This window comes from Spermophilus citellus (assembly GCF_964194105.1).
Source record: "Spermophilus citellus genome assembly, chromosome: 8".
In the NCBI taxonomy this organism is placed as follows: Eukaryota; Metazoa; Chordata; class Mammalia; order Rodentia; family Sciuridae; genus Spermophilus; species Spermophilus citellus.
The window spans coordinates 5,367,807-5,392,465 of NC_138189.1; the positions used below are offsets into that span (position 1 = coordinate 5,367,807).

Here is a 24,659-nt window from a genome sequence, read left to right on the forward strand (position 1 = left end):
GCTGGGCTCCACCCAGGCTCCCACAACACCTGCGCCCCTTCTGCCTGGGTCTTGACGTACTTGACCTTGCTGCGCAGACGGCACAGTGCTGGTGACTTCTCCAAGGGGAGCCTGCTTCCCAGAGGTGCTGTGCAAGGGGGGCCACTCCTCATGGACAGACTCATCAGCCAGTCCCTCTGACACCCCTCTCGAGTGCAGCCAGCCCTACAGGGGTGGGGAAAGCGAGGTGACAGGGACGGAGAGCTTGCCACTGGCCCCCCACCGCAACTGTGGAGGCTGGAGTGAGTGTCCAGAGGGCAATGGAGGAAGAGGCCAGCATGGGCTGTGGGGGTCAGGAACACAGGAGCACCTTGGGAGGAAAGCTGTGGGTGTGCCCAGGCCACTTTCAGGAGGGTGGCAGCCAGCACTGGGCCCCTGGAAACCTGAAGGTTCTAGTCCTGGCCTTTCCTGCCACATCCTTAGACTTAGGAAGTGCAGGCAAGAAGGACGGGGGAGACCCCGAGTCCAGGTCCTCGTTCCAGCCAGGGAGGAGGCAGGGCCTGCTGGGGGCCAGTGCGAGGGCCAGGCAGAGGACAGCAGGCTGGGAGTGGGTGACTCAGGGGGGAAGTAGAGGTTAAGGGATGTGTCTGAACAGCGCAAAGCCTGTCTACAGGGTCACTGCGGCTCCTCTCGTGGGAACCTCCATAGCTCCTAACCCCAGGGCCCAGGCCTGCAGGGCTGGTCACCCTGAAGTGGAGACCGGGAGGCTGGGTGGGCTCCATAGCAAAGCAGGCTCACTGTGGTTTTCCAGTGCTCCCCAAGTGGCACACATCCTGTCTGAGGCACCATTTCCAGGGACTCCAGCTGGGTGCAGAGAGCCCCCGGGACTGCTCAGACAGCTCCCCAAGCCATGGCCTCTCCTGGTGGCTGCCCCCAGGCCCTCCCTCACCACCTGGCCAGAGCCGGTGGGTGCTCTCGTTCTCTGGCCTTCTCACCAGGCCTGAGTCGGGGATCTTCAGAGGACGACCCGAGGCTGTGTCTGCAGGTAGACACAGACAGACAGGTTCATTCTAAGGAACTGACGCAGGTCAGCGTAGTGGCTAGCAATGTGACCTGACTTTGGCAGGGCCACCAGCAGGCTGGACACGCAGGGGAGGGCCGATGCCAGCGCAAGGCCACCAGGAGGCAGAGTGCTTGGACCCCACAGAGCTTGGTCTCCTGGGAACGCGGCTGGTGGGATGAAGTCCACCCACCCCGGGGAGGGCCGTCTGCTTCATTCAAAAGTCTCCTTGTTGAAATGCCAATCTCACCTTTGAAAAAAGGACCTTCACAGTGCCGTACAGATCAGCGCTGGACTGAAGACCCGTCTCCCACATAAAATCACCCGTCACACACCACATTGTAACTGACCCATTTCCACGCTGCTCTCTGACCAGGATGCCTTCCCTCAAGATGCCCTCTGTCTTGTCAGGATGGCAAGGTCTAGTGCAGCTCATGGCCCCGGTCAGCAGCCCGGAGGCTCTCTGTTAAGTTGGCAAGTGCCCCATCTCACTGGGCAATGTAAACAGCCAGCATTTTAATTTATTTACTCAGGGCCTCTCTAAGTTTCTAAGGCTGGTCCTGAACTTGTGATCATCCTGCCTTGACCTCCTGAGTAACTGGGACTACAGGCGTGTGCCACCAAGCCCAGCTTGGCCAACATTTGTAATGTGTGCATTGAGGACTCAGAAATGGGATTCTGGCAGGGCAGGATGCTCTTAGTACCACACTGTGCCTGCGGTTAAGTAGAGATCATGTGACAAAGAGAGTTTGAAGTTTCAAAACTTGGTTCAACTCCAGAACGTTCTGCTAAGTGCATGACTCCTGAACACACCATTTCCAGAAAGGTGCTTGGGCCTGCTTGGGTCAGTACTGATCCACGACAGAGTCTAGCACAGCGCCCGGCACAAGGTGTGCATTCAGCGACTAACTAACTAGTCCTGGGATGCGTTGGCAGAATGAGGAGATGAGGGAGGCAGGGATGGGGAGGCTGGTTGAGCTCTCCAATGTCTCGGCTGAACTCTGCACATTGTGAATGGGCTGACCAAGGCGTGGGGTTGTTGAAATAGCAGGTCCTTGTCCTCAAATGGACCTGGGTTCAAATCCCAGCTTTGACACTTGCTGCCCGTAAGACCCTAGGTAAGTGGCCCTTCTTGCATGTAAAATGGAAATACTAATAGTTGCTTAAAAGGACGAGAACACCTGGCCTTCAGTAGGTGCTTGAAGCAATCGTGGCCCAAGGGAATGGCTGAGTCAGCGGGACAGGCCAGGACTTGCTTGAGGGACGCCTTCTGCTTTGTCAAAGCCCCTGTCCCCTTGTAACTGTCACAGCCTCTCACCTCTCAAGGATCACCAACACAAACTTCCCAAACAACAAATGCCCCTGGAAAGAGCTGCCTTTGCGGTAAGTCTGAGGAACTTCCCCGTTTCCCCCCTGAGGTCTGGAGGGCGACGTGACGTTATCAATCGTGAAATAATCACCTCCGTAACTCCCTGACGCAGGGGCAACTCGATTTTCAAAGTAACATCACACCAGATCCAAAGGAGACCTTTCAGACTTCCTTCCACATTTCAAATCTGTCAAGTTGAAACCTCTAGTGCCCAGACGAACACGAGGACGACCCACGGGACACAGGTGCCCTCAAGGTGGGCTCTGGACGGCTGCGTCGGGTGGGTGGGTTGGTGAAATGCGCCAGATTCTTACCTTTCCAAAGCTCCCTTTACCAATGGCCCGCAGGATCTGAAAGTGGTCAAAGCTGACTGCAAAAGAAAAAGAAAAGAGGGACCAGTCAGGCTTCAAGACCTGTCCCCCCTCCAGGGCCTCGGCCTGTGCCAGCGGCTTCCTGAGGGTCTTCTGTTCCCACCATTCTCCCCTGCCACAGGGCCCTCCACCCTACAAGGGGCTCCCGAGCTACCGGCCCCTTCCATGTCTCCCCACACACTGCTGACATGCAGTTAAACTCTCACCAGCGGCACGCAGGATGGCCATGTCTTGGGGGCCCAGGGGAGGACAGGAAGTGCTGGCTATCTGGTTTTCAGACTCTTTACACGCTGCTCCCTTCTCTGGGAAGACCTTTCCCCACCCATGACCCCCAGGCCAGTGTCCCTGCAACAGGTGCCACCACTTCATGGCCTGCTCCTGTCTGTCTAACCCAGCACTGTGGCCACTGGCAGACGGGCGCTTTCCACACCATCCTCCTGCAGTGCTCTGTCACACACCTCCCCTCCGCCGTCCCCTCCTGGATGGGCCCCACATTCTGCTACTTCTACATCCTCATTCCACACCCTGCTCCGACTGGCCTCTACCCATCCCCATGCCACAACAGGTGAGCAGTGACCTCCAGACCCCTGAGCTGCCTCCTGGTACTGCCCACTGCCCACTTGGCTTCCTTGGCAGTACACTCAGCGGTCCCCTTTGCGCCTGGCTCCTTGCCACACTTGACCTTATCTGCCGGCTATCAGATGCCTCCTACGTCCACACTCTGTCCTCCTTCCTTCCTTTCCTCGTGGTGTCTGACCTTTAGGCTGTGTGGCCTGGTGCCTACGCCCCAGCTCCTCGGAGGCCAAGGCCCTCCAACCCAGCAGGGGCGCAGACCCAGGAGGGTGCAGGGCTTCCCCGGCTGCTCAGGCGCAAAGCCTGGAGCCCCTCCTCATCAGTGTCCTCTCCTCAGTCTGTCCTGTGTCAGGTTGGGTCCACTTGGCCTCTTCCCAGTGCCCACATCTGTGCACCCCAGAGAGCCCCTATGGTCTAAGCCACCTTTGCCACTTGCACCAGGGCAGTGGCCTCACAAGGTCCCTTCGGCCTCTGCCAGCTGGGACACGTGAGCCGGGCAGAGCGCTGCTGCTCTGCTCACCCTCCCCGGCCCTCCTCTCAGTGGAAAGAGCAGACTCCTGTCAGGGCTGCGGGGACCCAGCTGCCTCTCCCCCTGTCTTCCCACCGCGCCCCATCCCCTGGGCTCCAGGCAGGGTCTCCTCCTTGCGAGAACCACCGCCCTGTGCCTCTGCCACACGGCTCCCTTCTCTGCGTCCCAGGAAGGCTGCAGTCCCCCCAGGAGCCCACGGGCCCTCAGGACCCCTCTCGCAGCACTGCGGAGGGAGCCATGGCCCACGTATCTGATGAAGCTCACCTTCCCCGTGACCCCAAGCCCCTGAGGTCAAAGGCCGTGCTTGTTTTGTTACTGACCCCAGGACCCAGCGCAGTGCTGGGACCCCAGTGCTCAACACACATTCATTAACTCAGGAAGCACTGACTCATCCCCGTATTGTGCATGATAAGAGTCTGGTGAACATTTCTGATTGAGACTGAATTGCAGCCAGTTTCCAATAACTAGGAGACACCCGCTGCTCACAAAGATGAAGGGATGGACTGGTCAGCGCGGGAGGGAGGCAAGGTGTGGGGAAGGAAGGGAGCACAACCAGTTCCCCGTCTACGAGGCTTCGGCCATGGAGGTCATCATGGTGAATGGTGTCTGGGCCAAGCCACAGTCAGAGCCCAGCGAACGACAGCCTGGTGCCCAGCACAGACGCGGGTTAACGGTTAACCCAGCAGACCTTGCTGCTTTGACCTGGATTTGTTTACCTTCAGAATGATTTGCCAGAAGAAATTCCTCACCCTCACCCCTTACTCACTCACAAGGGTCAGGGGAAAGGAAGGACGTGGGGCCCGGCCTGCAGCTCCTGGAGTGACCAGCAGCGGGCTAGCAGACCCACTTCCTTCCAGTGAGCCCAAGGTGCACAGCGGCACAGCCACCTTGTTAAGGACCCTGCTGCTGCAAGCTGTGGTGACTGCTGTGACCCTGTCTGGAAAGCCAGCCCTCTCTGCCCTACCTGGGGACCCCTGTGGCCATGACGTACTGCCCAGGGGCTTGCCATCTTGGGAAGCTTCTCCGGCACCTGCAAACCACGTCCTCCTGGGAGTATCCCGGGGCTTTCCCAAGTGTCCAGCCAGACGGCTTAGGCCACGACCCACGTGGCCACACTCGCTGTGTCCGTGGACGAGTCACCTGGCCCTGTGTGCCTCAGTCATCCTCCTGTAAAACAGGAGCAAGGGCTTCTGCCTTCACAGAGCACTCAGGATAAGCCAGCACGCCACCCCTCTCCCCAGGCACGAGCTCTCTGTTTGGGGATGAGAAACGTGGCTCCCTCTACTCTGGTGTCCGGGGGTGGGGGGAGACTTCCCTAAACACGTGTGGCCTCCTGCTCCATCAAGTGGTATGAGCTACCGGCACGGAGCTGGTGAGGGACTTCAGGGGTTCCCACACACCCCCGGCCCTGCCATAGCTCTGTCTGTCTCCATCGTGCGGAAGCTGGTCAGGGCCACCACGAGGAGCCGGCCATGGGGTCCAGACTTGCCTCTGCAGGTGGGCGGGGTCAGCCACCTCAGCTTCCATGCAAGGTGAAGGGAGCCCTGGCTGCTGCCCTCCTGGTCTGTCCCCCAACCCAGCCCTGAGCCTCCTAGATGTGACACTCGGGTCTCCACCCACCTCCTCTTCCGTCTTGTCTAGGAACGGGCAGGTGTTGGGAGTTAGCAAGAAAACAGTTAAAGGCCAAAGCCGCTATTATTTAATACGTGTGGATGGATCATGTAGTAAGTGTCCCCACCCATCCACGCGGCTTCCTGGGGGACTCTAACCTAACAGGGGAAAAAGGTTCTGGATTAATGTTTATTTGCTTGTTTAGATAAGTTAGTGTAAATGACTTCGAGCATGTGGCTGAAAGTGACATCTCCTGGGACCTGGCATGCTGATACGCGCACCACAGGCCTAGAGTACACTGGGAACTAGTGAAGGCCACCTGGTGGGTGACGGTTGGGAGAGCCAGAGGCGAGTCCTAGAAATCTCGCCATCATGTAGGGGCGTTGGCTTAGACCAGGAGGGGACGGCCAGGTAGTAGGTCAGAGTCACTCTCCAGTGACCCTCCGCCCTGCTCTGCCTGGAACCTTCTAGATCAGCCCGGAGGTCCTGCATCCCTGGAACCCCTGGTCTGGGGAAGGGGCAGCTGGTCACTACTAACTGTGGCACCTGACGCTGCTGCAGCCCTGCAGGTCAGAGGGTGATGGGGATGCTGAGTGCGTTCTGGAGCAGAGCCCTCTGCACCTCCAGAAGTGTGTGGTCACCAAGCATGACTCCCTAAGTGTGCCCCCGAGTGGAAACGGGCAGAGCCGAGGGCGCCAGGGGCCTCACCCCACACGTGGGAACCGTCAGAGCGCCCTGAGAGCCGCCCTAGGCACTGTGAAGGGGCATCTGGGCCCTGAAGTTCACCAAATACCGGGCTCTCTGCTCAGCCAGGCTGACCAGCCTTCCCTCTGACCCCCAGCTCTGTTTGGCACCCGAGAGGCCAGCCCCAGCAATGGGATGTAACCCAGGAACCCAGTGGGACCCTCAGGCTCACCTGGAGCCTCGTGAGGACAGGTGGGTGGGTCCCAGGTCCCAAGCTTCTGGGGAGGGGCCAGAGAATTTGCATTTCCAGCCAAGGTCCAAGACAATGCTGAGGGAGCCACACTGTGAGAACCACTGACTAGTGTCCCCCTCATTACCAGCCACTTCCACAGCCAACAGTGATCTTTGTGGCCCAGGCCTCATCAGCGACAGCTAAGCAGAGCACTGTTGGAGATATTCTAGGAAGCATTTTTTTCTGATAAGAGAACAGATATACCTTTAACCTTCCCACTTTTCCTGCCCTGAATGTGACTGCCCTGCCAGTTCCATTCTGAGCCGTCTGGAGCTGCTGCAGCCATCTTGTGACTGAGAAGTAACAAACACAGAGGCAGAGAGGTCATTCCTTGTGGTGAGCCTCTGTGCCAGGCCTGCAGCTCCTGACCTCTGCATGCACTAGATAAGAAAAAGACAACCTTCCTATTCAATGAGTCGGGTGAGCCATTGCCAGAACCATTTCTTCCTGACTCTCAAGCCCTGGCACATAGAAAGGGCTTTGTAAATGCTACTTTACTGTGGAATTTACAGCTCCTTTGTGATTTTACTTAAGGCAAAAGAACAGGAGTTGTTTGGGGCATGAGTACAGGGCCAGGTGCCTGGATTCGAATCACCAGCTGGGTGACCTGGGGGAAGTTGCTTAATCTCTCTGGGCCTCAGCTTCCCCTTAATGATGTACTCATTATTAGACGTGAAACACCTCCTGGTGTGGCTGCTGTGAAAGGTCAACAGGTCGGCACAAGCAAGGTGTGCGGGGCCTGAGCCAGTGGCTGCGGGCGGTCGCCTTCCTGTCAGGTCCATTCTGAGTGGCTCCCCCTCACCTCCTCCCACTGATGAACACTGGCCTGATGACGTCACAGGAAGGACCAGGTGAGGACAGGGAGGCCCACTAGGGCCAGCTGCCACTGCTGTGAGCGTGGCCCTGCTGAACCCACGTGCAGGCAGAGGCCTCTCCCCTGACCTCCTCCAGGCCTGCACGTTCCGAGGAGCGTCCCTGCTCTCCGGAGCTGATCTGGGAGGCTCTGGTGGCCAGTCACCCCAGCAGCATCCCGGGCACCGCCCAGGGAAGCCAGCACATCCCTCTTGCCCTGGAGGCAGAAGCCCTGAGCTCCGCTGGCCGGGCTGGTGCCACTGAGTGGCTTTCCCAGCTGGCCACCTGGCTTGCTGGGTGGGGTGATGTGTGTGAGGTGCCTGCCAACCACGCCACTGTTTTCTGCCTGATCCTCTAAACCTTTGGGCTTGAGTGGCCACCTGGTGTCGGGGAGGCAGGAGGCATGGGGTGGAGAGCAGTGGCTGTGTCCCCTGGGCTGGTTAAACCTCGCCGGTCCCAGGGCAGCACGAACCCGAGGTAGTAAGAACCTCCTGAGCCTCGGTTTTCCTGTCTGTAAAGCGGGGCTTGTGGCGCCTGCTTCTCCCAGGCAGGAGGAGGGCTATGGACAATGGCTTAGCCAAAGGCCAACTCAGCAGAGCCGCCTGAGGAGCGTCCACCAGAGCTGGCCAGCCCAGACCCTCGACGTTCACGTGGCAGAGTCTCAGCTCCCTTCTCTGTTCACGCTGAATCCCACGCGCCAGCAGGTTCAGTGGTCAGCTGAGACGCATCACCAGCCCTGCCCTGAGAGAACATGGTGAGGTCCCCCCAGAAGCGGGAGACCCAGCATCAGTCACCCACTCAAGACAGGCCGCGGGGTGAGGGGACAGTTTTCTGCAGCGGGCCCGTGCTGGGGGAAGCGATGGCTGAGGCTGTGCTGGGTACCAGGCTGGTCCCAGGTACCCGGAGCTGGCAGTGAGCTCCACACACCAAGCCCTGCGTCCAGAGAGCTGGCCTTTTGGTGCAAGGGACGTTAAGTAGAACTCAACGGTGGGAAGTCCTGGTGTAGCGCTTCCCAGTGCTGCTGGCACAAAGGACAAATCTGCTGACTTAATATAATGGTCCTCACTGTGGGCCGGGCTACTTCTCCTGGAGGCCCTCGAGGGGAGGCTGCCTCTGACCTTTTCCAGCCTCTAGAGGCCACTCTGGCCTCAGTGACCCCGCATCACTCTGGCCTCTGCTTCTGACGGCACCTCTCTGACCCTCCTGCCTCTCTGTCAAGGAACCTGCGATTGCAGCTCGGGTCTGTCTGGACAGTCCAGGGTTATCTCCCCGTCTCAAGATGCTCACCTTAATGACCCCCTGCAAAGTCCCTCAGGTCACGTAACACAGTGTACACACAGGTCCCAAGGTCGCAGACAGGAATGTCCTTGGGGGCAGGTGTTCCGCCGACCACCTCAGGTAAGGGGCGACTAGTCAGGAGGCGCTCCTTCAGACAGGGTGGTCAGAGCTGGCCCTCCTGAGGAGAGGGTGGTGGAGCTAGTCAGGAACACAGTGAGGACACATGGGCAGCCCCTGGCGTGGGTGGCCCTGCAGGCAGAGAAGAGCTCCCTTGTCCGGACCCGTGTGGCAGCAGGTGGCAAGGACGGCCATGGGACAGAGACTGGGACGGCGGGGTGGAGGGCTGCCAAGAGCCAGGCTGCAAGGCCGGGGCTCTGGGGGGTCTTCCAAACATGCTGAGGAGTGATAGAGGGTCCCGAGGAGGGGAGAGGGGTGCCCGCTGCATGTCTAAGCTGTTGGAAACATCCAGACCTCAGGAGATGGAGATGCCACGCAGCAGGAACTCAGGATGTGGGACCCTGGCACCTGATTACAGCCTGAGGGCGCCAGGAGACCACAGGGCAGGAGGGCAGGAGGGAAGGGGAAGGGCAGGAGGGCAGGGCCAGGGCAGGAGGGCAGGAGGGCAGGAAGGCAGGAGGGCAGGGCCAGGGCCGGGGCAGGAGGGCAGGAAGGCAGGAGGGCAGGGCCGGGGCAGGAGGGCAGGGCCGGGGCAGGAGGGCAGGAGGGAAGGAGGTCAGGAGGGCAGGAGGGCAGGAGGGCAGGAGGGCAGGAGGGCAGGGCCTGCGCAGCGTGGAGGCGGGCCCAGCCTGGCAACCTGTGGGGTGGGGCGGGTCCCATTATGGGATTCAGCCAGGGCTGCCCCAGCTTGCTGGGTGTCAGTGCTATGTCCCTCCCAATGGGCATGGTGACAGGGCTTTGTCTCCAGGTCCCAGTGTCACCAATCAGGAGGACAGTACAGGGCAGCGTTGGGCATAGGGTCCAGGGGAGGGAGCTGTTCATCCTGTCAGGGCACTTGGGGACAAGCCCCTGCACAGGGTCTGGGGACAGGAGCGCTCCAGGTGGAGCTTCAGGGAAAGCAAGACCCTGGGGACTGGAGACACAGAGTGCACAGGAGAGGGGTGAGCGGACAGAGGGACGAGGCCTGACCACCAGACGGATGGACACTCCTTGGAGGCGAGTGAGGACCAGGCTCCATGCAGCCTGGAAGACGGTGGCTCCAGGGAGCCACTGTCCACATGATCAGCTGCTCCATGCTCCTTGTTGACGGGTTCGGGTTACCTTGGACTGGCCATTAGACCACGGCAGTCCTCAGAGAGGGGTGACCTCACTGTGATCCACTGGCTCTGGGCACTGACCTGCCCACAGTCCATGGTTAAGGGAACCTGTCCTGCCCTCCCAAGAGCCCAGTCCACCCCAGTGCCCTGGGCTCTGCAGTAGCGGCCCACGGTGTGTGTACAACACCCAAGCTCCTGGGCCCCCTGCCCTCTACAGTGGCACCCAGGCCTGCTCCTCCACCCCGCCTCTCTGCAGCCACAGAGCTGGCCCTCTGCCTCTGCCTGGAGCACTGGCCCAGGAGCCCTGTCACAGCAGCCTCCTACCCTCAGGTCTCATTCCCTGGAGGCAGCCAGAGGCCTCCCCACCCTTCCTGCAGATGCCTGCAGGGAACAAGCAGAAGGCACCCGAGTCACAAAATTCCCCGCCAGAGTCCAGAAGGGTGGGAGCAAAGAGCACAGCCAGGCAGGTTGACAGCCTGGGGTGGTATCGAGTAGGAAAGAGAGGTCCCTGTGGGCAGGCCGGGCAGAGTGGTTAGCTACCTGGAGAAACATGGATGTCCAGTTAGTGTCTCTCCTCTCACCAGAGTCCAGAATAAACCCCTAGAGGGTCACAGCCCACTGCCCTCCGTGGAAGACATTCTGGTCTCTCCCCTTCCCTGTCACCACTGTTGAGGCACGTGATTTTGACTCTCAGTAAGTCATCTACTTAGATCCAGGCCACAACCTCATGGGCTACCCCAGGGCTGGGGTCGGCAGCTGCCCACAAGATAGCCACTCTCCTGAGTGACCACGCAGCTGTCCAGCCTCCTCGTACTCAGGGCTCCACAACCACAGATTCAACCAGACATTGAAAATACTTGGGGGCAAAACTGCATCTGCACTGAGCATGCACAGAGGCCCCCTTGTCTATTCCCCTTGTGTGAGGTGAGTTGAGGAACCTGGGGTGCAGGAAGGCACAGGGCACTCACTGCAAATGCTGAGCCACTCCGGTCAGAGACATGCACCTACGGGCACCTGGGTATCTGAGGGGTCTGGATCCAAACCCCGCAGACACTGGGGGCACTGCACTCACTCCAAATGCTGGAAGTTATTGGCTTCACCCCAAAACTCCAACTGCACCTGTTCACAGGGGTGTCCCGGCACTCCGGCCCTGAGTGGGGCTGTCCACACACACAGCCTCCCTCTGTCTCCAGCTCCTCCAGAACAAGACGGGCCTCCTCAGAGCTGAGGTTCAGATGCAGAGACCCAGCTCCTGGCCAGTGTCTGCTCTGGCCAGCAGAGCCAGCGCCCGCCCAGCCATTCCAGGAGACATTTTCCACGCCACGCGTCTGGTACCTGGCGCTCTGCCTGGAGCAGGATAGACAGCCAGTGTTTGCTGCGCTGAGCTGGGGCTGCTCCTGGAAGTCTCATTAAAAATTATTTTGTTGTCTAGTTGACAAATGTGCTTAATAAAGCCCCCAACCCTTTCTTTTTTATTCACTGTACCCTCTTATCAGCAAAAGCAGTGAATGTCTAAGCAGTCAGAAAGTCACATGCCTAATTGGGATGGGAAAATATTATACAGCAATAAACTCGGCACAGAAGTTAATTTGGATGCTGGTGGAAATGTGGAATCCGTGATAAGAAAAGCTTCAGGGAGATGATAAGAATTAAACTATCAATTCCCTGAAAGCAAAGACCCTTAGACCTGCCTCTCTCCTGCCTGCCCAGCCTGTTCGTCTCTAGGAAAGCTAGAGCAAATTCCACCAGCTATGTGGCTCAGTGCAACAAAAACTTACTTTCTCACGGTTCTGGAGGGCAGAAGTCCACACCAAGGTCTTGGCCGGGCTATGCCACCACTGAAGGTGCGGGGACCCTTCCTGTCTCTTGTGGGGGCTCCTGGAGGCCAGCAGCCCTGGGGCTCCCTGGCTGGCAGCTGCGTGGCTCCAGCCGCTGCCCTGACTTCATGTGGCCTTCTCCTCGGTGTGTCTCGGTTTTCTCTTTTTATTGGGATTCCAGTCATTAGATCTAGGGTTTACCCTAAATCCAGAATGATTGCATCCCAAGACCCTCCACTGACCACACTGCAAACACTCTATTTCCAAATATGGTCCCATTCTAAGGTTCCAGGCAGATATGGCTCATGGAGAGCCCTTCAGCCCACCACACCCACAGAGCATCTGGCACAGAGGGTGCTGAACAGGGACCGGATGATGACTAAGTGACCAGAGCATGACCCAGGCTCAGGTGCACCTGTGGTTGCACACCAGCATGTGCACCTGTACAGAGATAATCTGGAACCAAAACTCGTCCTTCAGCTCTTCATGCTGGGTGAGCAGAATCAGAGCTAACCAGTCCTGGGAGCTGGGCTTTGGTCACCTCTGAAAGCCACCTGCAGCTGTGGACCAAGAGTGATCTGGCCACATCACTGGTAAGGTCCCCAGCTCACAACATGGTGGTGGAGAGGGAAGGTCCACGGACAGCTGAACCACGGCCAGGCATCCTGAAAACCAAGCGGTCCACTTCCTGATCTTTTCAGGGAACAACCACCCTGGGATGCAGGGCTTCATCTGAGGTCAGCATCTACCAGTACTTCAGCTCAACTGCTGGGCAGCGGGATGGGGCAGGCATGACAGGTACCATTAGGAAAAGGTCAGTACTCTGCCCTTCCCATGGGAGGCCGCAGGGTCCACAGGTGCTCAGTGCTAACAGAAAGGTGCCTCAGTGCCTCATTAGGAGCAGTTCGGGCTCAGCCAGCGAGGTACAGAAGCCAATATTCTAATGCAGACGCCGACACTTTTCATATCTTCTCCTTAGACACAAACATGCGCTGCCAAGCATTGGGAGGTCCTAAGACTCTCAGATGCCCTGCTTGCACTTGCCGGGCACTAACCACATCCAGTTCTTACACTGCAGACTCCTGGGGGCAGGCCTCGGCAGTGCCCGTGGCCCGCAGGAGGGTCCTGCGAGCAGCAGGGGTCTCAGGGCTGCTGTCCAAGTGCAGGGGTGCAGGGAAGCACTGGCTGTCGTGACCCACAGCACCACCTGCCCCAGCTCTTCACCCCATGGATGCATTGGTGGGGGGGGAGCACAGGCCCCCCAGGGACCCTCCATTCAGGCTCACGAGATTTCACACAGAAATGAGGCCTCCTGGGTACTGGACTAGAAGTCCTTCGTGGTACATTCTGCTAGGAACTTGCCTACAGCTGTCCATGCCCTGAGGCCTTGTGTGAGGCTGAGTCTGAGGTGATGGACTGGTTTACCTGGAGGACATTTCAAGACAGCACAGCATCCAGCCCTGGCCCTGGCATTGCTAGCTGGTTTTACCCAAATTCAGAATGACATTCAGGAGCAAAAAGCAGAGTGGAAAGATTTTTAAAAACTGGCAGTTTAACCAGAAAAATAGCAATGATTAAAGTTGTAGCTAAAAAAGGATTAAGTTGCTGAAGAGGTTAGTACCCTTGAAAACAAACCCAGTACTTTGCAATAGACAATCAAAAATGCCTTGAGGGCATCTCAGGAATGGCAACACCCGCCATCAGGTAAACTCATTTGCAAGACTCCACTTTGAAAGGACAGCCTTTCCAGTTCCTCTAGAGCTGCCAGGAAATGGTTTCCCTGGGACTTTGATTAATTTCCCTACATCCTGACATCCAGGCACCTGGAGGCCACCACAACCACCTGAGGACTGTGTGTGTGTGTGTGTGAGAGACATCTGAGTAGGGCAGCTGGCAGTTAACGTTTGAATTGGGAACCGTGTGGCTATAATTTGGATCCACCACTCTCTGCAGTCCCAGGTCCTACCCTCCTACTTACTGGAAGGAAGGAAGCCAAGGAGAGAGGGAATTACCATCAGGAGAAGTTCTGCCCTGTATCAGCCCATCTGTATTCGTAAAAAGCTGGGTGAGGTTACTCTACCGGACTCACAGCTGGGAAGCCCGAAGCCTGGAAAGGTCACTGCCAGCAGTGCCCCAGAGACCAGAGCACAGGCTTCGTGGTTCTTTATGGTCCAGAAACATGTCCGCCCCACAGAGCCCTGGGAGGGGCAGGGCAGAGACGCTCGTCTTTATTGAATGAGTAGTCAAGGGACTTGGCCACGTTTCCCTGACAGGCAAGGCCACAGCAAGCACCAGCTCCTGATGACATGTCCAGTGGCTGTCCCCCCGGGGAGCCTCCCCCGGGGCTCAGAGCCGGAGTGGCACTCCTGGGTGCCCAGTAGGGTTCCTGGGATGCATTACGCACAGGTTACGCTCTTCACTCTGGCCACAAGGAAGCTCGCGTCTGTGTGAGGGCTTCTAAGGACACGTCTCCAGCCCTCCCCAACACTGTCTCTGCCCGTTTTGCTCTGTCTTGATCACATGATCATCTGTGCCATCCTGTCACACTATGGAGCCCTCTTAAACCTTTCCTGGACAGAGGGTAGGAAAGCAATTTCTCACACTGACACAGGGACACCCTCCTTCCTGAACTCAGATCCTCTCTAGGGCAGAGTCTCGGGGAAGCACAGAGATGCACGGGTTGGAATCAGGTTGGGGCCCAAACCACGAGTGTCCGTTACTATGTGAGGCTCTGGGGACACGGGGAGAGTCCCCAGGGGTGGAAGGCAGGCTCTCTCCTGTCTAGATGGGCACAATCCCAGCTGGACGATCAACAAACACAACAGAGCCAAAGAAGAGCGCAGGGTGATGAGTGCCGTGACAGCCACGCAGAGCCACCCAGTCCCACGGCCCCCAGTGACACAGCAAGCCCATGGGTACCTGTGCAGTGAGATGACAGTCTCAGGGACCTTCTCCACCCTCACCCCTCACGGCCTCCTGAGGTCGTTCTGACAGACTCTCTCCAGGCTGGATCTTCAGGTGGGGTCTGGTGCTGAGCACTTAGGACAAATGACAGGCAGCAGGCGCCACCCTGTGCAATGAGGCGGCTGCAGGATCCCAATCAGGTGCTCCACCCTCCCCAGTGGCTCGGGCCAGGGAGGTGGCTCCTGAGTCTCTGCGCTGCTCCTTTTATTGGGAGACAGGAGAGATTTGTTTTAAAAGATATGATCTAAATAGAAGTGAGCTCTGTGTCTACTCCAGACTGTTTTTAAGAAAGCCCAGCATTTAATTAAAGCACCTAGGGGGAAAGCGTCAGGAGGGTCCTGTATTTGCTCATTCGGCACGTTTGCTGGGAGCTCATATCACCTGGTGCCCAGGAGACTCAATCAGAAGACCTGGGGCTGACACCATCCCCGGGTCTGGGGAGCCTAGGGCAGAACAGGAAGCCTCACCCACGCGGAGGGTGCCCAGCGCTGTAAGAAGAGCGGAGGGGGCCACACGGAGGAAGTGAACTTTAAACTGAGCCCGGACAATGCCCAGGAGCTGGACGGTGTCCACAGAAAGCACAGGGCGTGGATCCTCCTGTCACATGTAACTAAAAAAAAAAAACAATGAAAGATAAAAGAAAGGATATGGGGCAGAACTGGGGAGGAGAGGACTGTTCCAAGCGGTGGACAGCAGGCTCAGACTAGATGGGGAGAGGAGCTGTCCCTGGAGTCCCCCCAAGGGACTCACCAGGCTGGGCTTGGGAGGGCTTGGTAAGGATGGTGTCCTATCCCAAGAGAGGTGGGGAGCCCGGCAGGGCTCTGACATGTGCACGTGCGTGTGTTAAAGGTATGGGTGACAGACTTGGTTGTGCCAACAGCCCAGACCCTCTGGGGATCAAGAACTGCTGGCCTCTAGTGGCACCATGTCCCCAGGCCAGACCATGGCTCTGCTGACTGCGTTCAGTGTGCCGGTGTGCTGGGCTGCTGGACAAACGGCCGCGGACAGGTGGACACTGCCTTCTCATGCCCTGGAAGCGAGAGTCCAAGCCCAAGGTGTGGGGGGATCTGGTGTGTGACGAGGCCCCTCACTTGGCAAGAGGAATGGGGATCGGGCTGGCGCTCTTTCAAGGGCACTAACTGCATTCACGAGGGCTCCATCCCATGACCTTACCACCTCCCAACCCATGCTCCTAGTGATGGGGCTACACCACAGGATTCTGAGGGAACAGACAGCCTGGGGGGCCCAGTTCCCTCCTCTGGTCACTGTCCCTCTCTCCCTGCAGGAGGCGAGCTGGCCCATCATGTGGCTCCCTTGCTCCAGGGCCTGGGTCAATCTAGGGTCAGTGGCTGCAGTCAGGCCCACTCACTGGCCCTGCAGCAAGCCCCGCCCTGCCCTTCCCTGCCTCCACTCCCGCTCCACATAGTGACCTGTGCTGGAGTCACCTTAAAACTTTATGTGAAGTGCAGCTACAATTTATTAAATACATGGAATGTATTTATACAAAAATACATTAATCAAAAACAACGACTTCACCACGAGCTTCATAAAAAGAAAAATCTCACTGGACAACAGCTGGGTTTGCAGAGACCAACTTCCCTGAAATTTGAAGACCGAGGAGAAGAAGCCCCTTTGGTCCTAGAATGATCTGTATTCCAGGGTAACTAAGCCACAGAGGAGTTCTTTCACCTCCCAGGGGCAAGGAGAGAAGTCGGTTTCACCATCTTGCAGCTCTTAATTAAGAACCGATGCCGGTAACGTCTCTGCTGGATGCTCTGATTACCAGGCGGAGGAGGGAGTTATAAGGAAGAGACCACATGGTCACTCTCCAGTCCACTCGCCAGCCTGGCCACCACGAGGTGACACAGCCCAACAGTGCACAGCCCCACGAGTGAAGAATTCGTGATGAAAATCATTCAATCAGACCTAATCCATACTCCACACAAGGGCCAGGGGAACCAATGGGAGAATAATAACGTCCAGTGCACTAGACATTTTTAAGACCAGAGTAAATGTCACGGAAAACTAATTTTTAAACAGATACAACAATTGTGGGCAAGAGCAGTGATGAAAATGGAGAAATCAGAATCTCAACAACAGGAGGGCCGGCGCCGTGCACACACTGCAATCCAGGGCTCAGGAGGCTGAGGATCACAGGCTCCAGCTGATGAGCAAGGCCCTAAGGAATTTAGCAAGACCCTGTCTCAAAGTAAAAATTTTAAAGGGCTGGGGATGTGCTCAGTGATAAAGCACCCCTGGGTCAATCCCCAGTACCAACAAATAAAAAATAAGGAAAACAAAACACAGAGAACGGATGGACCTTTGTTTGGATCTAATTTCAATAAACGACCTATAAAAGGCACATTCTAGACACTGGTGGAAATTTTACCACCAATTGAATGACATTAAGTGACTTTTATTAGCTATCATAGAGGGGCTGGAAATTAAAGGGACACAAAGAGGAAAAGAAGAATTCAAACCATCCCTATTTGCCTTCCACATGATTCTATATTTAGAAGAACCCCCCCCCAAGAAAAAGACTCTTTCAGGAAACTTCTAGAACTCATAAATGAATTCATCAAAGTAGCAGGATATAAAATTAATAACCATAGATCATTCGCATCCCTATACATCAATGAGGAATCAACTGAAAAATAAATGAGGAAAACCACTCCATTGACAATAGCCTCAAACAACAACAACAATAACTTGGGAATCAATGTAACAAAAAAAGTGAAAGACCTCTAATGAAAACTATGGAACACTAAAGAAAGAAACTGGGAAAAACCTGAGAAGATGGAAAGATCTCCCTTATTCTTTGATAGATAGAATTAATATTGTCAAAATGGTCATACTACCAAAAGCGCTCTACAGATTTAATGCAATTTCTATTAAAATCCCAGTGACCGTTCTTCATTGAAATAGGACCTGGGTTCGATCCTCAGCACCACATAAAAAAATAAAGGTATTGTGTTGTGTCCATCTACACCTAAAAATCAAATATTAAAAAAAGAAAAAGCAGCTATGAAATTCATTTGAAAAAAAAAAAGAGACATAGAATAGCCAAAGCCATCCTTAGCAAGAAGAGTGAAGCAGGAGGGATCACAGTACCAGACCTTAAACTGTACTAGAGAGCTATAGTGAAAACAGGCATGAAGAAGACCAGGGACAGAAGAGAGGACACAGACAAACCTACCTAGACACAGTCACCTCATACTGGACAAAGGCACCCTAAACATATTGGAGAAAAGATGGTCTCTTCCACAAGTGGTGCTGGGAAAGCTGGAGATCCTTACGTAATAAAATGAAATGAAGCCTCTGCTCCTTACCCTGCACAAAACTCATTTCGAAGTGGATCAAGGCCCTGCGTGACTTTCCACCATGTCACTTATGAATCGACTTCCTCAAAAAGGCTCCTACAGCACAACAAGTGAAATTAAGAATCGATAAATGGGACGACATCAAACTAAAAAGCTTCTTCACAGCCAAGGAGACAAGAGTGTGGAGAGAGCCTGCAGAATGGGAGAAAAGTCTTTGCCACCTGCACCTCAGATAGAGCACCGATCCCCAGGACATATACAGAACACAAACACTTCACACCAGAAAACCAAATAACCCAATCGATAAATGGACAAAGGAGCTGAACAGGCACTTCACAGAAGAAAAAAAATGAAATGATTAACAATACATGAGAAAATATTCAACACCCTTAGCAATCAGAGAAATGCAAATCAAAACTACCCTGAGATTCCACCTCACTCCAGTCAGAATGGCAATTATCAAGAATACAAGCAACAATAAATGTTGGCGAGGCTGTGGGGAAAAGGTGCACTGACACATCGCTGGTGGGACTGCAAATGGGTGCCACCACTCTGGAGAGCAGAATGGAGATTCCTCAGAAAACTTGAAATGGAACCACCATTTAACCCAGCTATCCCACTCCTCAGCAGATACTACCCAAGGGAATTAAAATCAGCATACTACAGTGACACAGCCACATCAATGTTTATAGCAGCTCAATTCACAATAGCTAAACTATGAACCAGTCTAGGTGCCCTTCAACACATGAATGGGTAAAGAAAATATGGCATGTATACACATGGACTACTACTCAGTCATAAAGAAGAATGAAATTATGGCATTTGCCAGTAAATGGACGGAACTGGAGACTATCATGCTAAATGAAACAAACCAGTCCAAAAAATCCGAATGCTGAATGTTCTCTCTGATATGCAAATGCTGACCCACAATAAGCAAGGGTCAGGGAAGAACAGAAGAATAGAAGTTCACTGCATTAGACAAAGGGGACTAAAGGGAAGGGGGATGGGAATGGGAAACACAGTGGAATGAATGGGACCTCACTTTCCTATGAAGATATGAACACATGACCAGTGTGACTCCACACCATGTACAACCACAACAATGGGAAGTTGGACTCCACGTGTGTATGATATGTGCAAAAAGGCTCTACTGTCATGTATAACTAAAAGAACAGTAAAAAACTATATTAATAAAGAAAATTTCAAATAAATAAGGGGTTGGGGGTGTGACTCAGTGGTACAGCCTTTGCCCAGCATGCATGAAGTCCTGGGTTCCCTCCCAACACACTGCATGGTAAAGACCTACTCCAGCAGGTTGCAGATCTGCCTATGACGGGTAGAACCACGGTCCTGGAGGAGGCTGGGGATGTAGTGAGCGTCTTCAACGTGTCAGAGTGAGTCCGAGCTCTAAACAAACACCACTTCTAACGTCAACTTGCCAACAGCATTTCCACAAAGTCGGGAGTGACAGGAGTCTTCCTATTGCTGACGCCATTGAGGGATTCCACCTCCTGAAAGCAGATGGCGGGCAGAGGACGTGGAAGGTCGGTACTCGGGCCATCTGGAGCATCTTCAGGATCTGAGGGGAAGCCAAGCAACACGAGGGGCAGACTAATCAGTTCACCTGAACTGAGAGCATCTGCTCACAAAGACCCAGGCAGAGTGTGAAATGCACAGCCCAGGAGAGAGGAGGGGCCTGCCCGCCACGGAGCTAAGGTCCCCCGGGTAGAGGGCACCTCCAGAGGGCACAGAGGACGCCGTCCGTCAGCAAGATGGAAGCAAATGAAATCGAAAAGCTGGCAGAGATCCAAACAGGGAAGTCGCACAAGAGGACATCAGAATGCAAATGAGTGCATTAAAACACTCTGCGTCACTAGTGAGGAGAAACGTGAACCAGAACTGCACAGGGGTGTCACCGCCACCGACCCGCAAGGCCAAAATCAAGTGTCAGGCAGTCACTGAGGGAGTGGGAAGAGAGGCCTCCTCGGGACGAGCGCAAACCCACAGGGGTGCAGCTGCCTTGGCCAGGGGCACAGGCACAGCCCGCGACAAGGCGCTCAGCCTGGCCCACGTGATGCTCATCTATTCCCATGTGTCAGGCTCAGAGTTCAGAGCAGCACAGTCCTGTCATGGGACATAACGGTGGAAACCAACTGAGGCCACCCAGGACAAGGTGGGTGCATGTCAGGACTCATGCAAAAGTTTGTGCTTGTGATTCTGCTCATCTACCGTTAAGGCAAAACCAATCCACGGGGTAGAATTCCTGATGGGGCGCAGCTTTGAGCAGGTAAGGGGTTGAGCTCTGTGAACGGCCGCCACTCACACAGGCATGCGGACCCCCTGAAATGTGCCATGCTGAACCCTGGCCTCATGCACATTTAGATACATAATGTCTCGCTAAAAACATAAAGTCAGTATCCATTCATCATAGTTCATAAAACCCTTAGCAACTGGGAACATAGTGTGAGCTTCGTCACCTGCTCATAGTTCAATATCAACAACCAACAGCATGCATCATTCTTGAGGTTAAGACTTGAGAAGAGTTTCCAGGAATAGACAAGGATGTCCTCTGTGGTGGTGGCTATTGGAGAATTGGGCAAAGACCCAAATGCATCAGGCCTGTTTCCTTGGAGAATCAGAGTGGACAATAAGTATTTCCCAGGGGCTCAACCTCAGTAGTATTAGGCGACGCAATCTGAATCCACAGTGAGCTACTCGTTCATCTCACTGGCCAAAAAATTAAAGCCTGAAAGTATCAAGTGTTGGCTAGGTACAGGCCAAAAAGAATATCAAAATTACAGGTAGAAATCAGAGTTGCCCCTCGGGGGAATAATCTGTCAACAGCTTGTTAATTCCAGGATGTGCAACTCCACCCCTTCTCAGTGTGTGGCTTCTGACACAGACCACCCAGACTCCCATGGATGTCCTCAAGGAAACCCAAACAGAGTGCCCATCCTCCTCAGCCACAGGAGGATGTGTCATCGATTCTAGAATGATCACAGGGATTACTGGGGAGCAGGGAATGAAGTGTTCACATCCTAAAGCAAACATTGAAAGTAATGGCCAATGAGGAAAATCAGAGGCAGAATGATCTAATTTAATTTTGGTAGAGTTTAAAAATAGGACACGATGCTCTGGGCTACATACTAATCAGCAGAAGGGTAAAAACCTGCATAGTAATGCCCATGGTAACCCTAGGGAGGGAAAGGGTTAGGGTAAGTGGCTGTAATTGTGTATGACATTTTATTTCTTAAACTGGAAGAAGGGTAGATCCACTGGTGTGCATCACATTGCCACCTTTGTCTGTGTGCTTGACACATTTCATTCAAATGTCTAACAAAAGACTTATGAACTTATGGGTCCTCAAATTCATGAAGGACTCTAGACATACCCTTTGCAAATGGTGAGGGTTGCTTTATCCGCTTACCTTTAAGATCTCACAATTTCTCCACTGGGAGAGAGAAAGACTGATACATTGAGAACATTTCCCCCCCCCCTCCCCGTGAGTTGCCAAATGGATGCTGCTTCTAGAACATGGCTTATGTTAGTTAGCTTTCCGTTGCTATCACACAATACCTGAGATAATCAACTTATACAGAAAAGGGGTTTATTTTGGCTCAGAGTAATGGAGGAGTCCATGATCTGTGGGAATGTTGCTTTGGGCCTGTGTGGAGGCAGCACAGTATGACAGGGGCACCCTGTGGAGCAAAGCCACTCACACTGCTCACAGCTGAGATCCAAAGCAAGGAAAGGAAATGGAGAGTCCTGCAGTACCATCAAAAGGACCCCAGTGACCTAAGGACCACACCACCTCCCAGCAGCAGCTCCCTGGGGCCCAGCCCTTCACACATGGGCCTTTAGGGGACCCTGAGGGTCAAAACCACAGCAGAGGTCATGAGACAGTGGCAGACCAAACCTCCAGGAGGCCCGCGGCGTGACAGCTGTCCTGCTGAGAAGCCGACCGGGTGCCCTCCTGGGAAGCTGCTCCACCCTGGTCTTGGTCCTTCAGAAAGCCTTGGGAGTCCACCTCCTCCTGCCACACGGACTCCCTGGAGTCTCAGGGAGCAGCTGGGCTGCGGTCAGCTCAGGGCAGCCCTGAGGGAAGGCCAGGGAGGGGGCGGCCCGCAAGCCTGTGGTCAAGCAGGGGAGGAGGCGTCCCAGATGTGATGGCACCTGACTCAGCAGCTCGGCCACCTGGACCTCAGGGAGGCCGCGAGGGCAGGGACGGCCACACAAGGTGCACGGGCGGGTGGCACAGACAGGTGGTGCCCACAGCCCTGGAGGCTGAGGTCCACGGGACTGTGGAGGGCTGTTCCTCCTGAAGACTCCGAGGACTGGCCTGGCCTCCCTCCTGGGGCCTGGCCTCCCTCCTGGGGCCGTCCCTGCCCTCATCTCTCCGTGCTCTCTGCCTGCACACGTGTCTGCATCCCCTTTGGGGTCAGGACCACCCACTGCCCCCCAGCAGCCTGACTGTCCCTGGGAAGGCTCGGCCTCCATCTCCAGTCACGGGCCGAAGGGCTTGGGGTCAGGACCCAGCCCAGGAATTCAGGGAGGACACAGCTGAACCGCAGCAGCCCCCGGACCCCGGAGCTGACCAGGGCCTCCCTCTGCGTGGACCTCGTGTGCCCCGTGGCCACAGTAGCCGGCGTCCTGCCTGTGACTGCCCAGGACCATCCACAGCCCAAGACTGCTTCAGCAAACATTTCAACTATTTGTTAAATGGACCCATCAAAACGCCTTTGCTTCTCGGTCGGCCACCGGTGGACGCAGGCCCCAGCTCCCTCCTCCCACGTGTGCACGGCCGGCCGTGCTCCCTCCCTTCTGAGGAAACACTCTCTGCTACGGTGCGCAGGGAGTCTGTCCCTACATGTCCAGGTCCTGGAGGCCAGGTCCCCAACACAATGGCTCTGAAAGGCAGGTCACTTTGAGAGAGAGGGCTGGGGTGACGGTGAGGCCACTGGGCCCATCCGTGGAAGGGGTGAACGCCATCTCACAGGAGTGAGGAGGTCTCAGAGCGAGTAGCCATGAAGCAGGTAGTGACAGAGCAGGGCCACCCCCAGGAACCGCGGATCAGAACTGCAGCACAGTCCCAGCTCAGCCAGTTAGGAGGGCGACGATCAGTCAATAACACGCTGGTGAGGACGAGGACGGCGGAACGGGGCCCTGGGTGCTGGGCGGAAACGACACCGAGCTACAGGGTCCAGCTGTCCCATCTCAAGGTGCACCTCTGAAGGACATGAGGTCAGCAGGCAAAGAGACCCCTGTTTGTCACGGCACTGTCACAACAGCCCAGGTGTGCAGTCAGCCCAGGTGTCCGCCAACAGATGCGCACACGCGCGCGCGCACACACACACACACACACACACACACACACAATGAAATATTACGCAGCCATAGAGAAGAATGAAGTCCTGTCTGTACAGGAAAATGGATGGAACTGGACTATATCATCTTAGGCAAAACGATTTATTCACTGAAACAGGAATGTCACATGCTTTCATATGTGGAAACTAGGAAGGCAGAGAGGGGGACAGGCAGGCCCCAGGGACTATGAGGAATTGGAAAGGGTGGTGGGGGAGAGAGAGGGAAAGAACAGGGGGTCAGGTAGAAGGGTGGATGGACAGGATCCATGTGTGATAGATGTGTGTATGAAAACATCACAAAGAATCCTATTAATTTAAAACAGGCTACCCCATGCACTCTGGCCCTCACACATGCTCCTGTTAGGCTGTGATGCAGGATGAGGCTCGGCCAAATGTAGCTGCTCAAACTTGGACTTTCAGATCCCCAAACCATGAGTGAAAACAAACCTCTTTTTCTTATAAAGTAGTCATCCTCAGGCATTTTGTTTTAGCAGCCCAAACAGACTTTGATGATGACTCTAGTAACTAATGTCGAACCCATGCTGTCGCTGTGCCAGGGGCTGTGTTGTGTGTTTGTGTGCCCTAGGCCACCTACTCCTCACTACACCTTGCCAGGTAGATGCAACCACCTGCATTTTATAGATGAGGACACAGAGATGAGGGATACTATGTGTTGTCCCAGGTCACAATGCTACAAGATGATTATGTCAGGAAAGGGCAGGGAGGGTCTATCTATCATGGCTTCCACCCGAGTGGGAGCAGGACGGGTCCCAGAAGAGGAGAAGGGACACAGTACAATCTTTACTTCAGCACTGGAAGCAGGACACTTCTGCAAACAAAAGGGACATAAACTCAGCCAAACCCCAGTGAGCCAGGAACTGAAGCCAGTGCTTTAGTGAAGGGTGGCCTCCTGGGGACCCGGACTGTATCCACCAGGTGACCTGGAGCAAGGCATATTTGCAAAACTGAATTTGACTTAAATGTAAATCTGCGTCCTCATGGGCAGGAATCTGGGTTGCATTTCATCTCTGCATCCAGCCCCAGAGGGCGGAAATGCAAATTAAAGAAATGTTCTGAATTCTTTAAGAAACAACTCTTCCCCAAGCCTAAGCCACTCTGGTCTGTAACTGGGGTAGGAGTCATGCCCCTGTGTCCTGTTGCGATGGAGACCTCCTCCTGTCACTGCAGTCTTGAAACACAGCAGTTTCCAGTGAACTCCCCACAGCGGTGCTCCTCCTCACCCCTCCTCCTCGGTGAGCCCCAGGCTGTCTCTCTGGGGCTCCACAAAGAGGTCATTTTGGTTTTTCTGTCTTTCTCTGCTCC

The 24,659-nt window shown here is 55.1% G+C and overlaps 1 protein-coding gene across 2 annotated transcripts in view; it reads right to left on the minus strand.

The window, feature by feature from the left end:
- Window positions 1–24,659, minus strand: part of STK32B (serine/threonine kinase 32B) — a gene marked incomplete at its 3' end in the record, with an annotated part of 280,673 nt that overhangs the window by 200,016 nt on the left and 55,998 nt on the right. For both annotated transcript variants that reach the window (XM_081304828.1, XM_081304827.1), the window contains exon 2: window positions 2,723–2,778. In XM_081304828.1, the coding sequence (XP_081160954.1) occupies window positions 2,723–2,778 (56 nt within the window). The remainder of the gene's footprint in view (window positions 1–2,722; window positions 2,779–24,659) is intronic.